This window comes from Trichomycterus rosablanca, chromosome 1 (genome assembly GCF_030014385.1).
Source record: "Trichomycterus rosablanca isolate fTriRos1 chromosome 1, fTriRos1.hap1, whole genome shotgun sequence".
NCBI lineage: Eukaryota > Metazoa > Chordata > Actinopteri > Siluriformes > Trichomycteridae > Trichomycterus > Trichomycterus rosablanca.
The window spans coordinates 59642637-59669781 of NC_085988.1; the positions used below are offsets into that span (position 1 = coordinate 59642637).

Consider the following 27145-nt stretch of genomic DNA (forward strand, 5'->3'; position numbering starts at 1 on the left):
ATGCTGTTCTTCAATGGTCAGGACCCCCACAGGACCACTACAGAGTAGGTATTATTTGGGTGGTGGGTCATTCTCAGCACTGCGGTGACACTGACATGGTGGTGGTGTGTTAGTGTGTGTTGTGCTGGTATGAGTGGATCAGACACAGCAGCACTGCTGGAGTTTTTAAACACCTCACTGTCACTGCTGGATTGAGAATAGTCCACCAACCAAAAATATCCAGCCAACAGCGCCCCGTGGGCAGTGTCCTGTGACCACTGATGAAGGTCTAGAAGATGACCATCTCAAACAGCAGCAATAGATGAGCGATCGTCTCTGACTTTACATCTACAAGGTGGACCAACTAGGTAGGAGTGTCTAATAGAGTGGACAGTGAATGGACACGGTATTTAAAAACTCCAGCAGCGCTGCTGTGTCTGATCCACTCATACCAGCACAACACACACTAACACACCACCACCATGTCAGTGTCACTACAGTGCTGAGAATGATCCACCGCCTAAATAATACCTGCTCTGTGGTGGTCCTGTGGGGGTCCTGACCATTGAAGAACAGGGTGAAAGAAGGTTAAAAAGGTATGTAGAGAAACAGATGGACTACAGTCAGTAATTGTAAAACTACAAAGTGCTCCTATATGGTAAGTGGAGCTGATAAAATAGACAGTGAGTGTAGAAACAAGGACGTGGTTTTAAGGTTTTGGCAGATAACCAACAATACATGATGAAAAGACTTAATGGATGACAACCACTGACAAAAATGGGTCTCTTGGGGATTTAATTAAATACTCCCATTCTATAGAGGCAAGTTGCAAAACTTTTGATGATGATGATGCACATGTGTGTGTTTGTGGAGTGCAAATGATAGCTCTTTGGAAATCTGGTAAACCAACTAGCCCAAATTAATTAGCAGCAGCCAGGCAAACAAATAGCTGTGCATATGGTCCCCACATTGCAATTACAACCAATCTGAATTTGTGCGGCTTGTTTATGAGAAACAAGAGAAAAGGGAGAGACAAACGGTGTGGTGAGTATTTCCTTAACAACTTAAGGTTTTTGTTGAAGCAAACACAGACTCATTTAAGACAAATTGGCCCTTTCCCTACTGCATTTAAAATGTGTATGTTCCTGTAAATAAAACACCTGTACCACTTCTCTTACCAGCTGTTCTGGCTATAGAGACACATATTTTTGCCACATACCAGTACACTGAGAATCCCTTTAAATGTTTCTCTACCGTTTTTCACTGTTCACAGCCTACAAAAGCAGTATGTGCAAACTTTCTTTACACGATTAAAGTATAATTACATTTCATACACATATCTGATATGAAAATGAAAAATTAAAATTGTTACGGCATGCTACATTTTGGCACTCAAAACCCACCCACCCGCACCTCTCAAACATGCACGCACACAAGCACATATAAAATGAAGTTTCCATTCTTAGTGAAATGGCCTCAGCCAAAAGGTCTCCAGTGGTTTGGGAGTTGTGACCACAGTGTGGTGTTGGTTTCAGATTCTGGGGCTATTCTAAACAGTACAGACCGCAGCTGGAGTAGAGGCCGCAATCGGAACCAGATGTAGGCTGCAGACACAAAAAGCACCACCTTTCCAAGTAAAGCTGAGCTAGCCTGGGTTTCCATCTTAAACCCCTCATAGAACTATCGCAGTCTAGCATGAAAGCTCGAACCTTCATTCCAAGTCCAAAGCCAATGTGTCAGGGTGAACATGATAAACAAGTTACTAAATTCTAGGCACCTCGTTACACTCACCAATTCTGCTAAAAAATCTGCAAAGCTACTCCAGAAAACGTAAGAATCAGCATTACATCATATTTGATTGGTTTGTGTTGGTAGCTGAGGCATAGCTTCATATTTTCAAGTTCACAATGAGTAGCCAACAAACCACTATTTTTAAGCAGAAATGCTGTTGACAATCCTCACAAACATAGACCAGCAAACTGCTGTGGCTTTATGCGAGAAGAAGCAACCCAGTACAGTCGAAAGCCCTACATATTGTGTCATGTAGTTGTATTAAAATTCATTTTGCTTCTGTTCTCCTTGAGTTTTTAATGTCCATTTGCAGTTAGGGCTGTTGCAATCATTCAATATATCCCCCCCCACACACACAGACTATCATATTGAAAAACAATAAAACTAAAGAATTTGTATTTATATAAGCTTCAAAATATCACAAATGGTCAAAAATACCAAAACATCTGTTCTTTACTGGCTAGGTAGATTCTGAATAATGAATACTAACATGCCAAAGCAGACTAAAGGCATTAGTATCAGCCGTGTTGTTCTCAGGTATAGTCATCGGTATTGTTAAGCTCATGTCAGATTTGAGTTTGAGCACGAGTCTGCAGTTGCTGAGTCGATTTCTTTCAAATCTCTGAGAATGATGCGTTTCACTTGGTTGTACAGTTGGGGATTGCTGTTTAAAAATGTATGTTTTTCCTGGTAGTTCGTAAAAAACACTGGTTTTTCTGCCATACTGAACGGCAGCATTACGCTGTCAGCGGTGGGGTAACTAGGAGCTCATGGGCCCCTATATATATATGTATATATGTATGTATGTATGTATGTATGTGTATATATATATATATATATATATATATATATACACATACACATACACACACACACACACACACACACACACACACACACACAGTAGACCATTGACTTTATTGGGTTTTCTTTTTAATTTAATTGGTTCCAAAGTCAAAATGTTTTTGAAATTTAATTGGTTTTCTTAAGTCAGAATGTTTGTTAGTTAAACCTATTTTTCCCATAAGAAATCATGTAAATTGAATTAATCCATGCCAGACCTCCCAAACCCCCCTTACCTAACCTTTCTAATGTCTTAAATTGTCTTTTTTGTTATAAAACAAGTATATTTGCCGTAAATCTAAATCTCCCTTAAATTCCCAGTAGTACTGTACATTTCAATGGCACAGGACAATGACATTTGTTTATATTAGTAATCCAGGAGTCAAGTAAAAGTAATCAGGCTTATTCATTTGACCCATGAACAGGGGAAGAAGCTGTAATACTAGTGCAAAGTTCTAACAAGCAGACATAACGCATCACTTTACACATCTGGGCATAAGCTAAACAGCCTGTAAGTCATGTCTTGTGTCTGTATGCTGACACCTTGCAAAGCACAAAACATTTACTATTCGATTTCCAAGCAGCTGGAGAATTGTAAAGTGGGGCTTAAAGGGATAAAAGTGAGTTTATATGGGGCTACAACATGATGTAAACATGCCTGGCAATTGGGCCATTCAAACCAGACAGTGGCAAACAGGACCTAATTGTTCAGATTAGCCTATACAGGCACGCATCAAACAGAGTGGAACAGGACTGGGCAATGGCAACCTACAGCACTACAAGCTGTATTTCATTATTACACGCTCTGCGTAACCGTGTTTTTGTGATTTAAGAGGCTGGGGTCTGTGTACACGTACAGGCTTTCCATTAACCATGAAAAACAATTTGGCTTGAAATTTGTGTGGGCAGAGAGAGCTTCATTACAGAGCAAAGAGTAGTACTGAGACAAAATCGTGTCCGATTTAAATTGTTTCTTAAAACACTTCAGATAAAAGAGAAACCGTTCAGATTAAAAAGGTGAATTTGCAAACAAAACTGTAAGCACTGGCCAGCATACCATAGCCTATAAATTACATTAAGCTAAAACACAGGTGAAGATGAATGAATAGACAAACCTGACAACACAGAAAATTGTACAAAGAACAAATTCACAACTATGCAAATTAAACTAAACATTTATCCAATCAAAGCTGCACACAGTCAGTCAGCTTTACCAACTTCATGTGCATATTTAAATTTGTGGAAGAAATGAATTTGTATGCTGTAGCTGCCAGTCTTCTGCTGCTGTGGTGGCGTGTGCCATTAGAGTTGTGACAAAGCCAGCAGCAGAGATCCCAGCATGGGGTAGAACTGCTGCAGGCTGGCAGATAAGGGCAAGCACAAAAGACTCCCTAAAGTGTGCGCACACACGCACATCCATGCATGCACACACTCGCACGGGGAACCATCAGTAATATCGTACACCGCCCCCAAGAATGTTTAACTACACAAAGCAGCGGAGGAAGTCACAATTACTGACTAATAAGTGTTTTTTCAGTGGTTGCCTTTGGGGAGCCATTTACAAAAGCTTTAGTCACCTGGTGCCACAAGTCAGCACCACTGAGTAGCACCTATGCAAATTAATAGATGCTAATACTATAAGTACTCACAATTTTTTTTTATGAATAATTGACAGTTTAAACCCACAGTTTAGGACATGTAGCATTTTGCCACACAGCTGTTGACACTTTATCAAAGCTGGCTGCAACAGCTGATTTAACTGTTATCAGACCACTTTAAAGTAGAAATGTCAATGATTAACCAGTTAACCAAAAGCCGACAAAGTACTCGTTCGAGCTATGCTTTTACATAACTATGCTTAATTCCAATTGAGAGCGCATCCACAAATCTCTACAAAGTAGGTGCTAATGTGAAACAAACCCAAACCAACTCTTAGTGCGCAGCACTAGCTTACAGACACATTCAGAGATTTTAATATGAACAAGAAAACTTTTTTATGCACTTACATTACTTAAAAAATGAATGGTAAGACAATTTCACATTACAATCACAAACAGTGAGGTCAGTTTACACTAGTATGGAGTCTGACTGCCACTGTTAATCTCTGCACATCTGGATCTGTGTCTAACATTTTGCATCATGTTCCACTATAAAAGTAAAACTCAGTTTATTATCAGTTATTATTATTATCATCAGTTTATAGTTTATTACAAGGGACAGTGGTAGCCTAGTGAGTAGAGCTTTGGGTTATCAACTGAAAGGTTGAGAGTTCGAATCCCAGCTCTGCCATGCAGCCACTGTTGGGCTCTTGAGCAAGGCCCTTAACCCTCTCTGCTCCAGGGGTGCTGTACAATGGCTAACCCTGCACTCTGACCCCTGCTTTTAAACAAGCTGGGATATGTGAAGAAAGAATTTTGTTGTACTGTACACCTGTATATGTATATATGACAAATAAAGGCGTTCTATCCTATCTTATAATAACAATTATTATAAAAATATATTATTTGATTAGCATGTTTAGTTAACACTTGTAATAAACTGTTTGCTACCGGCTACTGTGTAAATCTACATTCTGAAAGCTGAACTGGTTTTGCACACATTGTTCATGTTCATCTTACTGTTCTACATTACTGCTAAGTTCACTACATTACACTGTTTATTATTCAATAAAGCATGTGTGACTTGTTCATATAAAACTCTGCGATGTGGCGCTCAGGTGGCGCAGCAGTAAAACCCGCTAGCACATCAGAGCTAACATTTAAAATCATTGGTTTGAATCTCAGCTCTGCTACCGGCAGGCTAAGCGCCTACATAAACAATGATTGGCTGTTGTTCGAGGATGGTGCCGGAGGGGATTCCTCATAACTGATGCATTTACAAGTACGACCTCTGGGATAATGAGGACCAAGGTGTGTCTCTCCGTACACAATGCTGATCCACCTATGAACTCGCCTCATGCTGGCTACTGCACACGTGTAGGAGGGGGCATGCGTGTTAGTCACGACTCTCCTCAGTCAGAGTGGAGGTCAACATCAGTAGAGAGGAAGCATAATGCAATTGGGTAACTGGATATGACTAGATTGGGAGGGAAACTGGGTTTTTAATGTGTTTAATTTTCTGAAGAGATGCCATTAGCTTGTTATTTTTCAACTGTTGTTTGGCAGATCACACTAAATAAATTTGCAGCTGGAATTGATCTGACAGTGTGCTTATCTGTCCATCTCCAGCCTAAATTGTAAAGACCTGCTCAATGTCTGAATGCTGGTTGTACTAATTGTTTCTGAAGTCATTAAAGCTCACAAGTCACTAAATTGCACCTTTAGTAGCTTAATAAACCCTAAATACTTAATTTAAGGCACACAGAGAAAAGTGTAAATACTGAATCTAAGAAAAAATTTACAAGGTGGGAGATACCATATATGCTTTAAACTTACCTCGATCTTGTCAGTTTTGGCATCTCCCCAGTAGATCTTTCTTTCTGTGTAGTCGAGTGCTAGTCCATTGGGCCAGCCTAGAGAAGTGTTCACCATTACCACTCGCTCTGTGCCATCCAAAGCGGCACGCTCAATCTTTGGCGTTTCCCCCCAGTCAGTCCAGTACATGTGTCTATAATAAATACAAAGATGCAGAAAAAGATTATAAGATTATTTGCATCACTACTTACATACTAAATAGTATGACAAATTAGTAACAACAGTACTGGTGGTGTAGTACTACTAGTTTGGGACACAGTCGGTCAGCACACACCAAAACAAACCATTTTTAGCATGCAGCTTTAATAAATAAAGTTGCTCTCATATGCTTACAAAAGACTGCTTTCTGTTTTGATTTGCATTGTACCTCCTATTCCAATGTTTTATGTTTTTGGTATTGGTCATTATTAAAGAGATGTAATAAGCATCTAATACGCACAATATGTTTGGCAATATCTATAAAGTAGTCCTGAAATAGAACCCAGTCATTCAGACATCTGCTTAAAAAAACTATTAGACACTTACCCTGCGACAGGATCCAGAACAATAGCTCTAGGCTCATCCAGGTCCTCAGAGATCAGTATTTTCCTCATGGTGCCATTGAGGCGTGTCACTTCGATGCGGTCCGTGCCGGTGTCAGTCCAGTAAAGGTTCCGTGCAATCCAGTCCACCGCGATGCCATCTGGATGGTTTACCTGTGAAGTGACGAGAAGCTGCGACTCGCTGCCATCCAGCTGAGAGCGCCGGATAGCCTGCACGTCGTCATCTGTCCAATAGATGTGACCGTCCACAGGGTCGTAATCGATGGCGATAGCATGCCGAATGTCTTCGGCGTGCAGTACAATGTCTGTAAAGTCTGGCGTATCCAGAGAAATCCGCCGCAGGTCTGTTCGTCGTGCCAGGAGAAGTAACTTTGTGGCTTCTGCAGGGAAAATGATCAAAATGGGGATAAACAACCATTGATTTTATATGTCAGTTCTGTTAACAGTAGATGATGGGCTAATTAATGCACAGCAAGTAATATGGCTATGGCTGGTCAGTAACACATGATCTTAATTTTGCCAAATATTAACACCATAATAATTTTATTATGGGTATTGTGGCATTTACAACTCTATTGTACTCACTGTAACAATCAGCTTACTGGACCATACACTATTTCCCTCTATGCTTTATTAAAAACCACAATATGCACAAGAGAAATACAATTAAAATCTTGGATTGACAAGTAAATAAACCTTGCCATATTTTGAAAATAAAACATCTATCTTGTTTCCCCATTATGAAAACCTCAGCACAAAGAATTAATGATGCATACAGTAAAGCATACAGATACTGTTTGGGCCAGTAGTCTGAAAACACTATTAAAAATAAAACTAATAAAAAAAAGGACTAATAAAAATGCATTTATTTTGTATTTTTCTCAAATTTAATACAATGCTCTTTGTTACAAATCATACAGAAAAGCTGAATCCTTTATACTTCAAATTAAATCATAAAACTAGTAGACCAGGTCAATTCCTTCGTACAAAAGATCAAACTTATACTTAATTAAAGCATGTGTTCAGAAAAGGCTGAGTGATAGATAAGATCTATTTATCAATCGCTTGTTTAAGTGAATACATTTGCAATTGTTGCAACCCTAAAGGTTTTGAGCAGATCTTTTCAAATTTATTAGCACTAAGACTGTAAAAAAATATGGCAACATAATTAAATGACTGTGTCAGAAGTCAAATAGTTCTTCTAAGCAAAGAATATTTGTAAGGCGAAAAACAGCAAAGAGATTGGCACCACAAGAAACATGGTGGTTTAAACATTGTCTGGATTTTAACACCCACACAGAAACAACTACACCCTGACAAAAAATACCACCACATTTATCAGACATGTTGCACACTCTGCTTTAGGTTCTTTTTGGCTTCTTTGCAACAACTACATAAAGACCAGTGATTAAGGGTGTGATGATGAACTTTCCTCCACCTGACCTAAACTTTATATTGGCACATAAAGACAGACAAAACCAGGCATTCAATAGCACAATATTCAATAGGAAAATTGTAATCCTGGAATAATTTGGCTAGACAGATTTTGGACTTTTGGAGTGCATGCTGATTTGAATGCATGCTGTCATTACTGCATACGAAATATTAAGAAATTGCAAAATTCATTAATGTTTTAAAGATGCAACTTTTTACTTAAATTGTAAATTACAGTAGGGGTGGGGCAACGCGTCGACATAATCTATTACGAAAATACGTCAATTTGCAAAAATGTGCGTCGACGCGTTGCGAAGATGGTCACGCCCACTAAAAACAAGGTTTTCTCTGGGAAAGCTGTGGCTAAAATACTCACACACGAGCAACTAAAGTTTAGGAGTGTTTTTCACAAAGACACAACAATGTGGTGCTCTGTAAACTTCGCAAAGTGAAGATGGTTTATCGCAGCAGTACGACTATGCATGAGCATTTAAAGCACAAGCATGTAATTAGCAAATGTAGCTACGGTGCTAATGTTAGTAGTTGATTTTCTGTCTTCATTGCCCAATGTTAGTAAAATAAATTTAACAATCAAAGTAATTTCTGCTCCGTTGCAGTTGTGGTAACGTAATTTAGCAACGGCGTTATGTAAAATTGTTATTCAGCCGTTTCAGATTTTTCTTTTTGTTTTGTTTTTTATTTTGTTTACTTTAATGGCGGGTTGAAGGAAGAGAATAAACTAACATTACATCCTGTCGCTACAGCCTGTAAATAGCTGTATTTATTTCTTTGCACTTCATCAATGTAAAAATACATTTACCAGTGATTAGCTTAACTACGTATTACACCACAATGAAGTAATTCCCAGTCATAACCATATTAAGTTTGAAGTCTAGTTTTTAAGTAGAATATTGATTCTATATTTCAGGTAAAGAGTTACTGTGACATACAATGATAAAATAAAACTGTCACAGCAATTTAAATTTGAGGTCTAGTGTTTTTCTGATGAGACATCTGACAACACAGTAGTGATGATGCCACTATCACTGTAATTCCGATCTGCTTTATGTTTATGACTTTTCAAACAAGCTGGAATATGCAAAGAAAGAATTCCTGTTGTACTGTACATCTGTATATGTATATATGACAAATAGACATTCTATATTCCTTTACTTGAATTGTACACACTCTTGCTTTAATTTTATGGGAGATTTAATGTTTGACATTACAATAAAGGTACATATTAACACAAGTATTTTTGAGAATACTGCCCTGAAGTGCATATTGTGTTAAGAGAAGATTAGAGACAATATTAAAACATTAGGATGAATTCTGTTTTTCATTATTTTATGTAAGTGCACACATGAACCCCTTTAAAATAAGCAGTAAATACGTTTAGCCCAATCGATTAATTGAAAAAATTATCGTTAGATTAGGTGCAGCCCTAAATTACAGTATAAAATTTTATTATATTGAAGAAAAATCGTTTTCACAAGGTATACATTTAAATTTAAAAGTAATCAGTGTAACATTTGCAACTTGAAATGTAGATAAAAAACCTTATCCCACTTCTAACAGTGTAACAAAACAAGGTACTTGGATTTGGAAAGAAATACTTGAGATATAATCAGACCCATTGTAGTTTAGCTTTGCAAAATACACTGGCCACAGGAATAATGGTCTACACCTGTGTCAGTGCAGTCGTGTTGCTATAGCGACTGAAGGTCGGCTCCACCGTGCACCTTCAGCTGCATGCGCAGACCAAGCAGGAGCAAAAACAAAACTGAGAGAGCAAAAAACTGCAGTAGTGCAAACAAGCTGTTCATATGCAGGATTCAACTGGCTGAGGAATGAAGGTCAAGGGAAAACAAAAAAACCTCAGTGCCCTTCTTAAAAAAGGAATGTCTGTGAATCAGCTCAATTAATCAGGCTCTGTCTTACTTCAGCTGGGACTTCCTAAACAGTGGGGGAGCTTCGGCCAAGAAAATTCTGCTACAGAATGCTTTGGAGTGGAGTGGAATGCACAGGCTTAAAAAGTTAAAGGATAATGACTTTGGGCACAAACAAATAGGCTGCATATTAAATATGCTAATATAGCTGGATGAAAGCTGCCGTTGGTAAAACTGTCTGCCCTTTCTCTCACCACTCGACAATACAAAGCTTCTGCGGTTCATTTCCCAAATTTTTTTTACAAAAGCCATTAAACATCGTCCAAGCATAACATTATGACCACTGACAGGTGAAGTGAATAACACTGATTATCTCTTCATCACGGCACCTGTTAGTGGGTGGGATATATTACGCAGCAAGAGAACATTTTATCCTCAAAGTTGATGTGTTAGAAGCAGGAAAAATGAACAAGCGTGAGGATTTGAGCGAGTTTGACAAGGGCCAAATTGTGATGGCTAGGCGACTGGGTCAGAGCATCTCCAAAACTGCAGCTCTTGTGGGGTGTTCCCGGTCTGCAGTGGTCAGTATCTATCAAAACTGGTCCAAGGAAGGAACAGCAGTACCGGCGACAGGGCCATGGGCTCATTGATGCACGTGGGGAGCGAAGGCTGGCCCGTGTGGTCCGATCCAACAGACGAGCTACTGTAGCTCAAATTGCTTAAGATGTTAATGCTGGTTCTGATAGAAAGGTGTCAGAATACACTGTGCATCACAGTTTGCTGCGTATGGGGCTGCATAGCCGCAGATCAGTCAGGGTGCCCATGCTGACCCCTGTCCACTGCCGAAAGCTTCAACAATGGGCACGTGAGCATCGGAAGTGGACCACGGAGCAATGGAAGAAGGTGGCCTGGTCCGATGAGTCACGTCTTCTTTTACATCCGGTGGATGGCACAATATTAGGAAGGTGGTCATAATGTTATGCCTGATGTGCAAATGGCTTAATATGGAATCATAATGTAAATGCATTTGTCTGTATGTATAAGAAAAATCACCGTTTCTGCAGGTCTTGTTGTCTTCCAGAAGCTGCACGCCTGTAGGACAGGCACACTGATAGTAGGGTTTTACTGGAGAAAGCAGGCAAAGGTGGGAACAGCCGCCATTTTTCAGAGAGCAAGGACTCATCACATCTGTAAAAAAATATGCATTTCTTTTTAAAAAGCACCAAGCATAATGCAGTCAATGCAGTGGACTCATTAGAAAAATACCTAACAGCATTTATTACAAGAATTGCTTTAAGTGGTATTATAAGGTCACTCTCTGACCCACTATGCAATTATTTATAGCAGGTGTAGTCTGTAAGATTATAGGTTTCCCACTGACAGACCTCAAGTTAAGTCAAATTTATTTGTATAGCACTTTTTATAATAAACATTGTCTCAAAGCAACTTTGCAGAATCCAGAAACGACAGACCAAAAGTCAAGGGCAACAAAGGCAAGGAAAAACTCCCTTAAAATTACAGGAAGAAACCTTGAGAGGAACCAGACATAAAAACCTGCATAAAAATAAATACATTTAAGAGAGGAGTTAGTAGCAATAAAATACAAAAGCACACAAAGAGCAAGAGGGGGAAAAAAGAAAAAAAAACGGAGTGGTGCGATGAGTGTGTTCCAGGTTTTTCTCTAGGCCATGAGAAATTCTCCATGTTCAAATCGAACAGTGCCTCTATTGTACAACCATCGCACAGAGAGCCATAAAGGTGACTGTGCCATAATCATCTCTGCAGAGTAGTATTACCAAACAAGCCAAGAGACCTTTGTGCATTGATGAATGAAAAGACTAGAAATGGTAGCATTAGGAAACTCTCCAAACCATGCTCTGGCTCATAAAGCTGAGCCGTGATGCATTCGACTATAAAATAAATCAGGCATGGAGAATGGAACCTAAGCTTGTATAGTGAAAATTTTAAAAAGCCACATTTATTTATTTATTTATTAACTTTAAATAAAACTTTTTAATGTAAAAGCTTGTAATACTGTTCCAGGCATTCACTAAGTAAAAAAAAGCTTACTAGGTGGTGAACCACAAAGGATGTTAATATTGGCAACATTACCCATGGTTTGTCTTTTTTGGCTGAAAACATGAATGTCCATGGGCGAAAAGATGTGCGAGTGGACTTCACGTCGTTCCTCCCCCGTCTGCTTCTGGCATGAGTGGATGGAGTGTGTATTCCAATCTGTCCAGAAGAGTGTGTCCTCGTACAGTGTTAGGGCAAAGGGGTGCGGAAGGGAGCCCTTCACCACCACCTCTCTGAAAATTAAAAATGATCATTAAACAAGTAAACAAGCATAAATTCTAAATTGAATAACAAGTAACAAATACTAGTTAAATTTTTTTTTACAAATAGTAGTTTGTGTTTAAAATCATATAAAGATGTGCAAAACACATGCACCACTTAAACCACCATATTCATGCTATAATGTGCAGTGTACGCTCATAATTAGACACAACTAAATTTATATGTAGTATGGTCGAAAGCAGCTATGGAGTTCATCAAAAGCAGAACGTAAGAGTTTAAAATACTGATCGCATTCCTTGTTTAAATAAAGCCTAGATTTAATCGATTACTATTGAAATGTATTCAATTATGTAAAAATGTAATAAGCATATAAAGATATACATTTACAAAATGGTCTAAAATGCAAGCAGACCAGTGCAGAGTGTTAACAAAGCAAATGGTGAATTAGGCTGGTCATATTGAGCTTAGCGTGGCTCTCCATTTGTGATATGGCTCTGTGTGTCTTACCATACAGAAGCACTTTGTAGTTCTACAATTACTGACTGTAGTCCATCTGTTTTTCTGCATGCTTTTTTTGCCTGCTTTTACCATGTTCTTCAATGGTCAGGACTCTCCCAGGACCACCACAGAGCAGGTATTATTTGGGTGGTGGGTCATTCTCAGCACTGCAGTGACACTGACATGGTGGTGGTGTGTTAGTGTGTGTTGTGCTGATATAAGTGGATCAGACACAGCAACGCTGCTGGAGTTTTTAAAAACCTCACTGTCACTGCTGGACTGAGAATAGTCCCCCAACCAAAAATATCCAACCAAGAGCGCCCCGTGGGCAGCGTCCTGTGACTACTGATGAAGGTCTAGAAGATGACCAATTCAAACAGCAGTGTCTAATAGAGTGGACAGTGAGTGGACACGGTATTTAAAAACTCAATCAGCATTGCTGTGTCTGATCCACTCATACCAGCACAACACACACTAACACACCACCACCATGTCAGTGTTACTGCAGTTCTGAGAGTAATCCACCACCTAAATAATACCTGCTCTGTGGGGGTCCTGACTATTGAAAAACAGGGTGAAAGCAGGCTAAAAAGGTATGTATTCTTTTTTTAAAAGAATTAAAGTTATATTTCTTTTGCTAGCTTTGGTTAGTGACATAACAGGCAAACAACTACAGTGATCTTTATATAGCTTCTAGCAGTAAAACAGGGATTGCAGCAATGCATGCAGGCAATTGTGTAAATCAAAAGATTCCATTCTTGAACGAGGCAATAAGAATGGCTTATATGGCTATAGTAAGAAAAGACAACCAGCATTATTACTTTTACAGCAGCACCAAATTAAAAAATAAATAATTAATAAACACAATTCTCTTGAACAGTGTCTGGGTTGACTGCAGTGACAGGAAGAGTAAAACAAAACATCTTGCATTTACAGCACCACACCCATGTTCATTTTGACAGTTCAAGTGAACAAAATGCCTGTCCCCAATCACCACACCTCAGTGTCTTACACTGCACAATACACTCAAATCTACGATTACATGACTTACCTCTCTGTGCCATCAAGGTTGCAGCAATGAATGAAGTTGAACTTGGCATCTGCCCAGTAGAGTTTTTTCTGGCTGTAGTCCAAGGTAAGCCCATTGGGCCAGTAGATATTCGTATCGATGATTACCGCTCGGTTCGTACCATCCATACCCGCCCTTTCAATTTTCGGGATCTCCCCCCAGTCTGTCCAGTACACATACCTACAAAGAAAGGGGAAAGAAGACCTATTAGTGTTGTTCTTTACGTTGCACTTATAAGCAGAGGGCACCCTGCGGCACACCCTGCCAGTGATAACGACCTGTCATTATCTTATCTCTGTGATTCCCGGGTGACCTTTCTTTTAATCTGGATGCAACCTGCCTTCTGGTCTCACATCCACCATGTCTTCAGGCAGCGTAATTACAAGCTCTACAATGATCTTTTGCTAACTGTTTTAAAGCAAGGAACTTTACATGTTTATTTTATCAGAATACGCAATTCTTAAAGCAATCAACAAAATTAACTCATCAACAACTCGTTCTTTCTGTAATTGCATTCTAAGGTGGGACTTGTTCTCTGCAAGGTTTCAACTTTACTTATTGGAGGAAGCAAAATTGCTTTTTGACAGTTCTATATAAGAAATAGAGAAGAGAGAACCCATTTTGACTGATAGGGAAGTAACAAGGTGTATGAAACAACAGTCTACAGTCAGTAATTACTGTAATGCCCTAGTTACCATCTAGTTATTAAAATGTTACCTGCTTATGCCCTGAAACGTAAAGTTCTTCAGTGCTACACACACGCTGTAAATGTCTACACTAAAGCAATCAACAAAATTAACTCAACAACTCGTTCGTTCTGTAATTGTATTCAAATTGCTTTTTGACAGTTCTAGTTAAATCATAATATAAGTAATAGAGAAGAGAGAACCCATTTCGTCTGATAGGGAAGTAACAAGGTATATGAAACAGTCTACAGTCAGTAATTATTGTAATGCCCTAGTTACCATCTAGTTATTAAAATGTTACCTGCTAGGGATGCATCGATACTATTTTTTCCCAACCGAGTACGAGTACAAGTACATGTATTTTTGTACTTGCCGATACAGATACCAATACCTATTTAGAATACCGTTTTTTTTTAAACAAAAACACGTGAGAAGTGACGAGAAGTTTAATGATACCCCGTCCAAAAATGCACGTCAACAAGTAGCGAGAGATCAAAGTGTTTGTGCGCTGACGTGATGAAATCAAGGAGGAAAAATAAATGAATCTGAGTGGATTTGGCAACACGAATAGCATGGGTTGTTCTGTAGTGAGTTGGAGGTTAATAAATATTTTTGCAATGTTGGTGTTTTGTTGTTATGTTTTGTAGAGAACGATCAGGTCAGAAATACTGTAAAACGTGTGTGTGTGTGTGCCGGTGTATTCTGATATAAACTATATTATCCCCCTGTCCCACCTGTTTACACTCCTCTCCAGCGTTTCCCCTCACACCGTATCCTGCGTTCTCATTGGCTGTTCGACATGTCACTCATTCCCAGTCGCACATCTCAGATCAGATATCTGACGTGCTAGAAAACTCGAGCGCTCGGTGAGCCGGTCGGATCGAGTTGTTGGATAGTTCACACTTCGAGAGCCGAGTTTTGATCGCCGAGCGAACGCCGAGTTGCTCCCGAGCCGGCAAATCTAGCGCCGACCAGTCGCTGAGCGAAAATCAGAGCAAAAATCGTGTAGTGTGAACCAGGCATAACGCAGCAACGTGCACTAGGCACACGGTATCGGATGTTTAGTATCGGATGTTTCGTATCGGAGCCTCGCTTGCGATTTCGAGTACAAGTTAATGAGCGCTGTATCGGGCAAATACCCGATACCAGTATCGGTACTCATGCATCTCTATTACCTGCTTATGCCCTGAAATTTTAAGTTCTTCAGTGCTACACATTTGCTGTAAATGTCTACAGTTACGTGAAGCAGGTGTAAGGATGCCTTTTCGATACATCACACTCAACTGGAATCTTTCATATTGCATGTAAGCACAATGAGCTGACACTGCCTAACTGTTTGTTACTGTAGTCCTCTGGAATACATTTTACACTTCACATATTGGTGTAAATTACATGGCAAACAGACCAATGAAAGTAAAAAGACATAGATATCACAAATCTCTAAAATAAAATATATTTTCTTGTCAATACAAAATTTAAAACCAGAAACATTGCATGCATTTAATACAGTGGGCTCTGGAAGAAAAACTGATCCATGCGTTTATAACTTTTCGGTTAGATTATTGTAATGCTCTTCTAACTGGATGCTCTGGTAGATCCATACACAAACTCCAGTTAGTTCAAAATGCAGCAGCTCGAGTGCTAACTAGAACTAGAAAATTGTATCATATCACTCCTGTTCTATCATCTCTACACTGGCTGCCAGTTAAATTCCACATTGATTACAAAATACTTTTACTAACCTATAAAGCGCTACATGGTCTGGCTCCACATTATCTGAGTGAACTTATTAATCACTACAACCCAGCGCGTCCACTTCGTTCACAAGATGCAGGGTTACTTATAGTTCCTAAAATTAAAAAGATCACGGCTGGTGGAAGAGCATTTTCTTACAAAGCTCCACAACTTTGGAATAATCTTCCTGCCTCTATTCGGGATTCGGACACAGTCTCAATGTTTAAGTCTAGACTGAAAACATATTTATTTTCTCAGGCTTTTGATTAGTATAGACAAAAGAGCAGAGCTTGGGGGTTCTTGGTCATAGAAACTTGTGGTGATCAGGGATGTTGGGTTGCTGTCGTTCTGCCTCTCTTGTCCGATCACTCCGGTTTGGGTAGGAGAGGTGGGCGCTGATGTCCTGTGAAAGCCTTCATGACCTTGTTACCTGCTCGCTCTCCCTTTTAGTTATGCTGTAATAATTAGGGCTGCCGGAGTCTAAAACTCTCTGTAAAACTGTTTTACTCAACTAGCATTGTACATTATTTAACTACATTATCTGTTGTTTTACCCCGAGGGCATTCTGATGGAAACCTGTTTACCCGCCGAGGTTAAGGATTAAAGTCGAGACTGCCGTGACAATGATGCTGCTCCTGCCGGATGTGACGGGTTTGGCGTAATTGCACCAAGAATGACAAGAACTCACTACAGACTTTATTGAAGACTAGAGCGAATAACAACTCTATTATTATTTATTTATCTATTTATTACCAGTTATAACTTTTAGATCATTTAATTCTGTGTTTGTATGCTTTGTGTAAATCGTGTATTTATTTAAAGTATCCTCCAGACCACCCAAGAAGGATGGGTCCCTGCTGAGTCTGGTTCCTCTCAAGGTTTCTTCCTGTAATTTTCAGGGAGTTTTTCCTTGCCACAGTCGCCCTTGGCTTGCTCAACAGGGGTTTTTGTATCTGTTGGTCCTGGAAGTTGCTTTGAGACAATGTCTATTGTAAAAAGCGCTATATAAATAAAGTTGACTTGACATCATCTCAGATTTGAAAGATGAACACAGACAGAATTTAAATGTTTGGTTAAGGTTGTTTATGCCTGTTTGGAAAACTTAATTTAAAAACACTTGTGAAATACAATAACACAATCTGTGCATTTTATTTCTCTTGAACCCTTACAGTCAAACCTCGGTTTTCGTATGCCCCGGTTTTCGTTGACTTTCGTCGTTTTTTTTTCTACCTCGAGTTTCGAACGCTGACTCGGTTTTCGTTGAACCGTACCGATCGCGTTCGGCCATTTCCCACATGACTCGGTACGGGCCAGCGTAAACAAAGACTCACGTGGCCATATCGGGGTATCCCACTGCCTTCCTCGCCGCCTTCCATACGCCAACAGGACTCCTCAATAAAGGTAAATGTGATGTTAAATGTTCATTTATCCATTTCATTACTTATTTATAATCATTTCTCATTGTTTTCTGTATTTAAAACTACATTTATTCTCTAAAAAATTTATTTTTGTTAATATTTTTGCCTTTCATGAATGCATTAATTGTATTTATTTTATTCCTTATGGGAATTATTGTTTCGGTTTTCGTATGTTTCGACTTTGGAACAGCCTTTTCGAACGGATTATCGACGAAAAACTCCTAACTTTTCACTGATAGGAGTAGATGGTCTTTTTCATCTTTGGCACAGAGAACTTGATGTTCTTTTTTTTTTTTTTTTTTTTTTTTAAATAAGCATGTGTACTTATTTGACCACAGAACACATTTTCACCTCCTTTCAGTCTATCTTAGGATAAGCTTGGACCTAGAGAACTTATGTGGCTTTACTCTGTGGCTATTTCTCTTCTTTGAATAACACTGGGTTCACTTGCATTTCTTGACGCAGTGGCTGTCTGAGGACCGAGTGCTGAGTGATATGATACACATACACAGAAATACAGTATATGGGTGTGTTCGAAAACCTAGTACGCTCTCTACACAGACAGCATTTTACGTCATCCTACGCACGCTCCAGAGAAGGCGGCTGTTCGAATTCCTAGATGCCTTAAAATGCTGTCTAGTAACGGTATTTTGACTGAATAACGAGGGAGCATCCGATGCTGCATTAGTGGTGAAAGCGATCCCGGCAAAGTTACAAAGATGGCGGACGGATGTGAAGCAACAAATTCAAACGTAAATAAATCATAATAGATTTAATAGCACGTGCACAAGTGTCATTTATTTGCAAATTCAACTCGTCAGCAAATTTAACTGTTTTCGGTACACAGAGGGGGATGTTAGTTCACATGCTAGCAAGTTGTGCCACCTCATGCTATTGGTTTGAATAGCATGAGGCTAACTGTGTTAGCTTAGTAAGCAAAAACTTATGGAATCACTGTCCAAGTAGTGTGTTCGAATAACCTGACTTTTTTAAGTTGATGACTTATCAGAATCCTCTCTACTGAGGCAGCTGCCTATGTAGGCAGTAAGACAGCAAGACAGACCCTATATGGACAAAAGTACCGGAACACCCCTTCTAATTAGTGGTTTAACAGGCCTAATCTGTGATCTTAACGGATCACCCGACAGTTCAGTACAAACGTGAACCTTGACTCAATTGCCAAAGTTTAACCATAAGTGTGTAATAATAAAGTTATAAAAAATCATTTTGAAATTAGAAATAAAAAAATTTAAAAGAGTAAAGTGATAATTTTCTAAATCTGGATGTGGAGATGCAGTGGAGATGCAGTGGAAAGATACAGACAAAGCCGTTACGAAGCAAGTTCTAAGCAGTTAACAGTGACAGTCATGGCTACTAGGGAAGAGGAAGCACTTGGCCACACAATTAAAGCAACATCACCGCAGTGTGTCAGGGACGGAATCGGGAGCCAAGACACAACAACTTCTTAACCACAGCATTTAAGCAGCCCTTCGTTGCAGATTCAGAGCAAGCTAAAGCAATTACCAAATCTCTTTGGATGTTTATAACTAGACACAAGGTGATACGTTTTGGAAATACGTTACATTTACAAATATGATGAAATCCCCTCAAACATACACTTCAGTATCAACATTATAAACATCTTAAGTGTTGTTTTCATTTAAGACCATGGGCAATACTTTCTGTATTAATTAACAGAAAGTAAAGTTAACTTGTCTTACTGATACTGATCCAAAATGATCTAACCCATGAGATTTGTGACCTATTACACCCCTACTCCTTGCTAGTGAATTCATGTATTTCAGCCACAACAATCTAACAATAAAATAAATAATAAAACAATAAATAAATCAATTATATGAAGGAAATAATATGCTTTTAACTTGCAGCAAAGGTTTAGCTAAGGCCCTTTCCTGTTCCAGCATGACTGTGGCCCTGTGCACAAAAGCAATATCAGCAATAGAAAACTCCAGTGGCCTGCACAGAGCCCTGACCTCAGCCACATTTAACAGTTTTGAAATAAACTGGAATATCAGTCGAGGCTTTCTTGACCAATGCCCAGCTATACAAATGATCCTTTAAATGAATACGCACAAATTCCTATAGACATACTTCAAAGACTTGTGAGAAGCCTTCTCAGAGGAGTGGCTTTTGCAATAGCTGAAAAATTCACATATAAGTCACTATATAATATTTTTTTAATGGGATGTCCAACAAGCTCATGGTCAGGTGTCCAAACACTTTTGGTTATAGTGTATAAATTATGTAAATGACAATGACTTATAGCAATGCATAATACAGTACATCAGTTTCAGGCCATATTAAAAAACAGCTTTACTGAGTCTCTGAGGTAGACCGGATTATTGGTTTCAATATTTGAATGGACAATACGTTTTATTTCTGAAAATAAATCTTTAAATGTGTGTATTGTTTCATATCAACTAAACATGTAAAAATGAACAGCAAGTAGTGACAAACTGTTAAAATCAAAACCCCAAAGCAAATAAGTAAAAACATATTGGATTTGCATAGAAAGCATTCGTAAAAGCAGCTTTTACCTGCTGCTTACAGGCACCACCTGTTACTGTTTAAAAAAGCAAAACATGAAAGGTTAGAAAAACTAGATACATCCCAAAGCCAATCTATACATATAACACAGCACGGTGCTGAACACACAAACATCCGCCTTTGTGTACCTCTAGAGGATAAAGGTTCTCTGATGAAGGAAAGGCCATCAACCATAAATCAAACCCTTTGACTCCAGGGAGCATTGACCTTTCACCTTTAACAATGTGGGGTGCCGCAATGGAGACAGCAATGGTCATGTGGCTAGGAAATGCTCTAGGTTGCAGATGATAGAAAAAAGGGTCAGGGTTCTACAGCAGGAGTAAAACCCTGACCAAACAGTGGCCAAACAGTGGCATTAAAGCAGTTTGAGCTCCAAGCCAAAGGAAAAACATCAAACATACATGTCTAAGCTAGTTGGTTAGCATATAGCAGGCATGGGACCCACACTGTATATGTAGGCCGGGACACTGTTACTGAGCAACCGGGAGAAGCAAAGACAACAGTGCATTAAAGAGAGGCAGTTTAAAAAAAAAAGTCCAAGTGGAGTTGGTTGTGTCAACCTCTCCATTATCTGGCCAGACCCAAGGAAAAATAGGCTGTGATGAAAAGAGGGTTGTGATGGTTCAAAGGTTACTACTGAAACCTTGATCGAGAAAGGATGACTAACACTTTGTATAAGGAAATACATTTTGTTCTGCAAATGCATGATATTCTAATCTGTGGCATTTAAAATTAGTTGCATTATTTGTATATTTTTTTACCTTGTTGCATTTTCTAGTTCACTTTAAAACCCAACAGAGCAAAAGCAAAGGATAAAGAAAATATTTGCTTTCTATACATCTTTTGACAAAACAGTAGATATTTTATTGGCATTTTAATGGCAATGTTCATAGTTTATTTTATGATCTAGCACCAGACAAAACAATAGTAAATTGTAGAGTCAAGCTAAAGGAATGAAATGTCACTGAGCCCTTTCAAAATGTTTAGCAGACTGGCCACTCCTAGGCAGATTAATCACTGTTACAAGTTATCTGCATAGGGCTCTCACTGTGGTTCAACAGACTCCTAAAGATCACTTTGTGTCCCCCTCCACAATTTAATGCTTTGCCCAATTTAATTAGATCGCTGTACAGTAGAAACTGCATGTCTTGATTTTTTGTTTTTTTTTGTTTCAAGGTTCAATACATTATATGATTTATATTTTACAAAGTTGACTTAAATAGCTTACCAATTTCCTATTAGTTCAAATAGAAGCAAAAAAAAAAACCCAACCTTAAGATGGTAAATTTTATTTAATTTAAAAAAACAATCTTCTTCTTAAACAATGTTCTTCTCTTTTTAAGGAGGGTCAGGTTTTTTTCGATTTATTTTTTAAACAAAATTGCCACATTTTACAGCAGTCAGTTAAATAACACCCATAAACTGAATGATGGAATCAATGGAAGCTACAATACACAGCACAGCCAACCTTAATAGCTCCCTCTCAAAGACTAAAATACTCGTCTGTGTTTAGACGAACGACCCTCTGCGGCCACAGAATTGGTTGGGAGTTTTCCAAACCCAGTTACCCGAGTAGTGTTTTTAGCTGCTTTAGACTTAAGAAATAAAATAAATTGTACATATTCAAATTATCGGGAGCATAATACTTTACTGGCTTGTTCTTTTGAGATGCAGCAGAGATAATCGCATGTGTAGAGAAGCACACTTTTCCTTTGACTATGGAATCCCCAAAGGGACAAAATGAACTTAACATGTAAACACATATCAGACATTGTCAAAATACTACACTACAGAAAAGTCTGTTACACTAGGCTAGGACCGCCTTATATTGCACCTCATGTTTCATGCACTATGTGAATGAAAAATGTTAAATCGCTTAACACAACCCCTAAATTTTGAATTTCACAGCAAATTGCATATTTCATGGGAAATGGGTCATTTTACAAAAAGCGGCTCACTTCATGGTCCGTGATGCAATTTTTACTGCCGTGAATTAGGTAGGGCCTTACTTACAGTAAGGAAAAACAAGTATTAAACCATTTTTGATTTGGTTGGTATAAACAAAAATGTTTCAAATTATAAACAATGTTTTTAAAAACATGTTTGATTATTGTTTCATAAAAGTTTAAAAGGTTTTGTAAAGCTACACAACAGTTGGTTCAATACAATTTAATAAACCACAAACTGCCAGGTAACTGTCCGATAACAATCCAAGGAGCTATTTCAAAACATTTGTAATATAACGTTCAAGAAGAAGAATAGCAATTTTTTTAAATACTGTATTTAGTAATAAAAGTCCAAGAAATCACCAATCTGCCTCTTCTAGAACAATCTCTATGCAACATCTCGAGCAGATCCATTGAGCAGGCCAGCTCATTTATTACCACTCATCACACACTGCTGAAAATACACACGAGTGTCTGGGTGGGGGTGAAATGTGTGCTTGTGTGAGACCTAAAGCTTTTGTAAGAGGGTAGGGTGGGTCACTATTTGGTGAAGAATAAATAGTGCAGATAAAAATTTGCCACAACTGTAATTACTATTATTAGCGAGGTTAAAATACAACCTGTTAAATCATCATGTCTTAAGGTTTTTGAGTTTTACCATCCAGTCTACTCAAGTCAAGTCCAGATATTACTGAACAGTGCGGGTGTCCAAGCTTCTACCACAAACCCCTTCCAAGAAACACCAAAAGTAGTGTTTAAAGCCGTGGTTATTCAAAGCCTTATTGGTCACTAGTGGTAAAAGTCTTCTCCTTCACAGTATGAGGTATAACTCCAACATGAAGTGATGCATATACAGCAAGTTATGGGATTAGAGTACCACTGAGGCCCACCCCACAATAACACAAGAATTTTAAAAACGCTTTTCCTTTTTTTTACCTGTTTTACCTGTACAGCCAGACTAAAACTGCATGTTTTACCATGACCAGTCTAAAAAACTCTACAGTCAAACATAAGTATGTTCTGCTGCATGTTTTTCCCTCTTAACCCCTGTGTTCAGTTGCCATTGACTTTACCACCTTGTTTTTTGGGGTCCCAGAGACCCCAGTGTTGTGTAAGTAAAATAATACAGTAAAGGCACCCAGGTGGCACAGTGGGAATATTCCACCAGCAATACCAGCACTGAGATTCTGAACAGCCCGGTTTGAATCTTGGCTCTGCTACCGGTCGGCTGGGCACCATCTAGCGGGCACTATAGGCAGTGCCTGCAGCAGACAAAAATTGGCCACAGTGTCTGCTGGGTGGGGAAAATGAGCGGACTAAGTGGGTGGGGTCTTCAAACGCTGTGCAAGCAGACCGAGGTGCCGGTTCAGAAAGTGGAAGAGTCTCATGTGCGAATCCACCAAAGCTCGGCGACAAAGAAGGACTGCACACCTGTCGGAGGGGGCATGAGCAGCAATATACCCTACTCAAACACAATCGGGATCCCCAGCAGCGGAGAACAAGTTGACTAGGCTTTTGAGGTGCAGCACACAGATGATCATGTGTGTAGAGAAGCACACTTTTCCTTTGACTATGGAATCCTGCACAGCAATGTAAAACAATTTTTGCCCAAGCTATTTTAGAATGGCTTTGCTGGACAGCAGAGATGTTCACAAGACACAAAATACGAGTCCGAGTCCTTTTGGCTAGAGTCCGAGTCCAGTCAGGAGACAAAATAATATACACAAAACATATACTGGAAATGTAGAGTAGAAATAAATATGTAAGTTCAGATAAAAACAAAAACAAATTAGCAACTGTATTTTGCTGTTTTACTTAGTGCCTTTACTTTCCCAGTCATTGTGCAAATGAATGTAATTTTCGTAACAAGAAGGTACCAGTTAAAAGCTTAAACTGATACGTTTTGTTTTCATTGCAAAACAAAAGCACGCGATAAATCACGGCACAGCGGCCAAAATCCAAAACACAGCAAAAAAAATCATAACCACTGCTTAGCTTAGCTTATGTTCTTTCAGATGCTATTAAATTTATAACCGTGTCCCCCATTAGGAATATAATCCGTTATTTTGTAAATGTGCTTATAATTAAAAACCTCCAAACTTTTCCTGGTTGTGAAGTAAAACAAAATTAAAATCATGTCTGATTGGTTCAGAAAGCAGTTTTTCAACCGTTAGCGCCAATTCTGTAGGAGTGTTCCATTCACCCCAGTTGTTCCTGTGAAGTGCACTACATAGGGTATTGTGAGATTCCAGTCCAAAGGTAACATAAATGTTGGAATGAAGTGAACTTCAAACTGTGTAGGGAATAGGGAGCGACACTTTATCACTACGCCGGAAGCTGGCTGTAACATTAACCCACTGCGTTTACCCATTAACCCATGTTTAGTTTTGTTTTATTGCACAAACATGTATAGAGAATAAAATAAAATGGTTTATTTTGATAAAATGCAAGGGTGCCAATATTTGTGCCCACAACATGCATGGTCCATATTTGATTTAGTATAAAAGAGCTGCAGCTTTCTCCTTTTTGTGATTTTGCATCAGCTAGCTTTCCAGCCGTGTGCTAATCTAATAACACCACCACTAATGTTGTCAGGAAAAGCTTTAATGCACTAAACTTCATCTCTATCATTTAGCATATTTAATAAGCCATTGTAATGAAATGTTCATTATCGACTATGCTTAAAAACTACATCCTGAATGCTAAACTGGTTCTGATTACAGTGTTTATGTTGATCTGACTGGTACACATTGTCACTTATTTAATGGTAATCATTGTACAGCAGAGAACATAGCAGTAAACACTTGTTTATATGACACACTGACATGCTTTATATTTTGACGGGATGCTAAGCCCGTCAGTTATCTGTTAACAGTCGACTTATGACAGTTGGATAGCAGTTAAAGGAAACTGGCAAAATTCCATCCTAGGTGTTGCCTGTGACTCGTAGGAGGGAGTGTGCTGTGATTAGAGCCAGTTTTAGTTCATGACACACCAGTGCTTCAGCAGCAGAGCCAGACAGGAATTTTGCACTCCAACTGACCCGGTTTTAATTTTGTGAATGAAAAACTACACAAGCAAAAAAAAAACTGAATTGACACCAGAATCTATATTGTTGCAATAAGAAATATTTGCTTTAAATGAATATCAGTTCAGTGATTCAGCAAATGAACAAAAATAGATATATTTTAGTAGAGTAGCAGGATATTTTGTTAATACTGCTACGTCACAATTATTCAACCCCAACATAATGCTGTTGATCCCAAAAACTACTGCTAGTCTCTGTGTAAGACCTAAAGGTAGGTTCCAACATGATTAAGTGATTGAGAACTCGATAACAATACTAATTTGCTTCAGCTGCCATGTGTTTTATAGACAGCACCCATAGATGTGTTGAAGGTGTGTTGCAACCATGGTAAAAACTAAGGAGAGACACAGAAAGGAGATTATTTTATTGCACCAATGGGCAATAAAAATAATAAGATTATTAAGATCTTGAACATTCCTAGAGTCACCATTGGGAGTACTGTCTTGAAGTTCCAAACTTATGGCATAGCAAAGCTTGTTCAGAGGTCTTATAACAAGATAACAAGCCCAGCCAGAAGGCAGAGCTGAGACTCCATATGATGTATTTGAGATCCCAGCTCTGGTATGCTAGCGTGTTTTTACTGCTGCGCCACCTAAGCCAGGAACTGGTGATTTTGACCATGTGAATGGATGGCATCAAGGATTTAGAGAAAGATCAATGCATTTTAAGGAGGAATGCATCAGTCCTGGAATATTCTTGAGTGGCCTTTTCAGTCTCTAGATTTAAATCCCACAGAAGGTGAGACAGAAGAAAGCAGCTGCGGCATAAAGGCCATCAAGCCTCAATGAGCTGGAAGGTTTTGCATGAAAATGGGTGAAGATTTCACAAGAGAGGTGCTTGAAGCACCTACTACAATTTAGCATTTACTAAAATTTCTTAATAGAAGTTATGAAGATGTTCCACCAAGTACTGAGGCTGGAGGTTGAATAATAGTACACAAGGACATTTGCCAAAAGAACCAGATGTTTACTGAGACTTCTTGCTTTATTTTTTCACTCAATTCTATGTACATCACCATAAAACCTTATAATATAATGGGAGTCGAATATTTATGATAAACATGTTGTAGTATTTAGATCTTTAAGGCCTACTGAATGCTACAAGGATTTTTTACATGCCATTTGTTAGTTAAAAGGTAACGTAACAGTACTTCCCAATGCAGTTTATGCAATTTGCATTTGAGTGTATAAGTGAGAGCTAGGAAGAGAGAGTGAGTGTGAAAGCCCCGCAGAGTGTATGAGTAAGTAAACTCTGTTGCACGTAGGGGGTCGAGCTGCAGGCCGGCAAAGGATTGTTTAGAGGATCAAATGGGTGGCACACGTGTGAGCCAGACACCCAGTGAGAACCATTACCACTCACACTCTCCCTACTAGCCCACACAGCATTGTGCTGGAGCATTTACCCTCTTACTAATTCTCCCCCTTTCTCACTCTATTTTATTGACATGCGCTAAATGTTGCTTGCACCTTTTCACAATTATATTTAATTTAAATTATTCTTTTTTGTATAAAAAAAGAGAAAACAGACATGGAAAAACAAGTGGTGTACTGGGTGTTTTACTGCAAAGAGCTAATGATTATAGCAAATAGAAAAATGGCAGAAGAAGGATCAAAAGCGTCCGGTTTATATCAAATTAGGGCTAACGAAATTTGACTAACAACATACAAACAATTTTACTGTACCTCACCTAGCTGCTGCAAAGCATTAGAATGCACTAGAATTACAACTGCAGTGAAAAAGAGGCTTTCATAGACCTCTCATCTATGTAATAGCTTACTACAGACTCATTAAATACATAAATACATAATGTTTCTACTGCCATTCTTTTTTACAGTTAAGCTTTTTATATGGTGAAGTATTTTATTTAGCAGTGATTTGCACTATCAGAA

The 27145-nt window shown here is 38.8% G+C and overlaps 1 protein-coding gene across 1 annotated transcript in view; it reads right to left on the reverse strand.

The window, feature by feature from the left end:
* The window catches only part of lrp6 (low density lipoprotein receptor-related protein 6), a 71847-nt gene that overhangs the window by 33097 nt on the left and 11605 nt on the right, over positions 1–27145 (reverse strand). The window contains exons 3-7 of the mRNA XM_062994695.1: positions 13799–13996; positions 12064–12260; positions 11005–11139; positions 6612–7008; positions 6048–6219 (exon numbers count right to left, since the gene is read on the reverse strand). Coding sequence (XP_062850765.1) covers positions 6048–6219; positions 6612–7008; positions 11005–11139; positions 12064–12260; positions 13799–13996 — 1099 coding nt within the window. The remainder of the gene's footprint in view (positions 1–6047; positions 6220–6611; positions 7009–11004; positions 11140–12063; positions 12261–13798; positions 13997–27145) is intronic.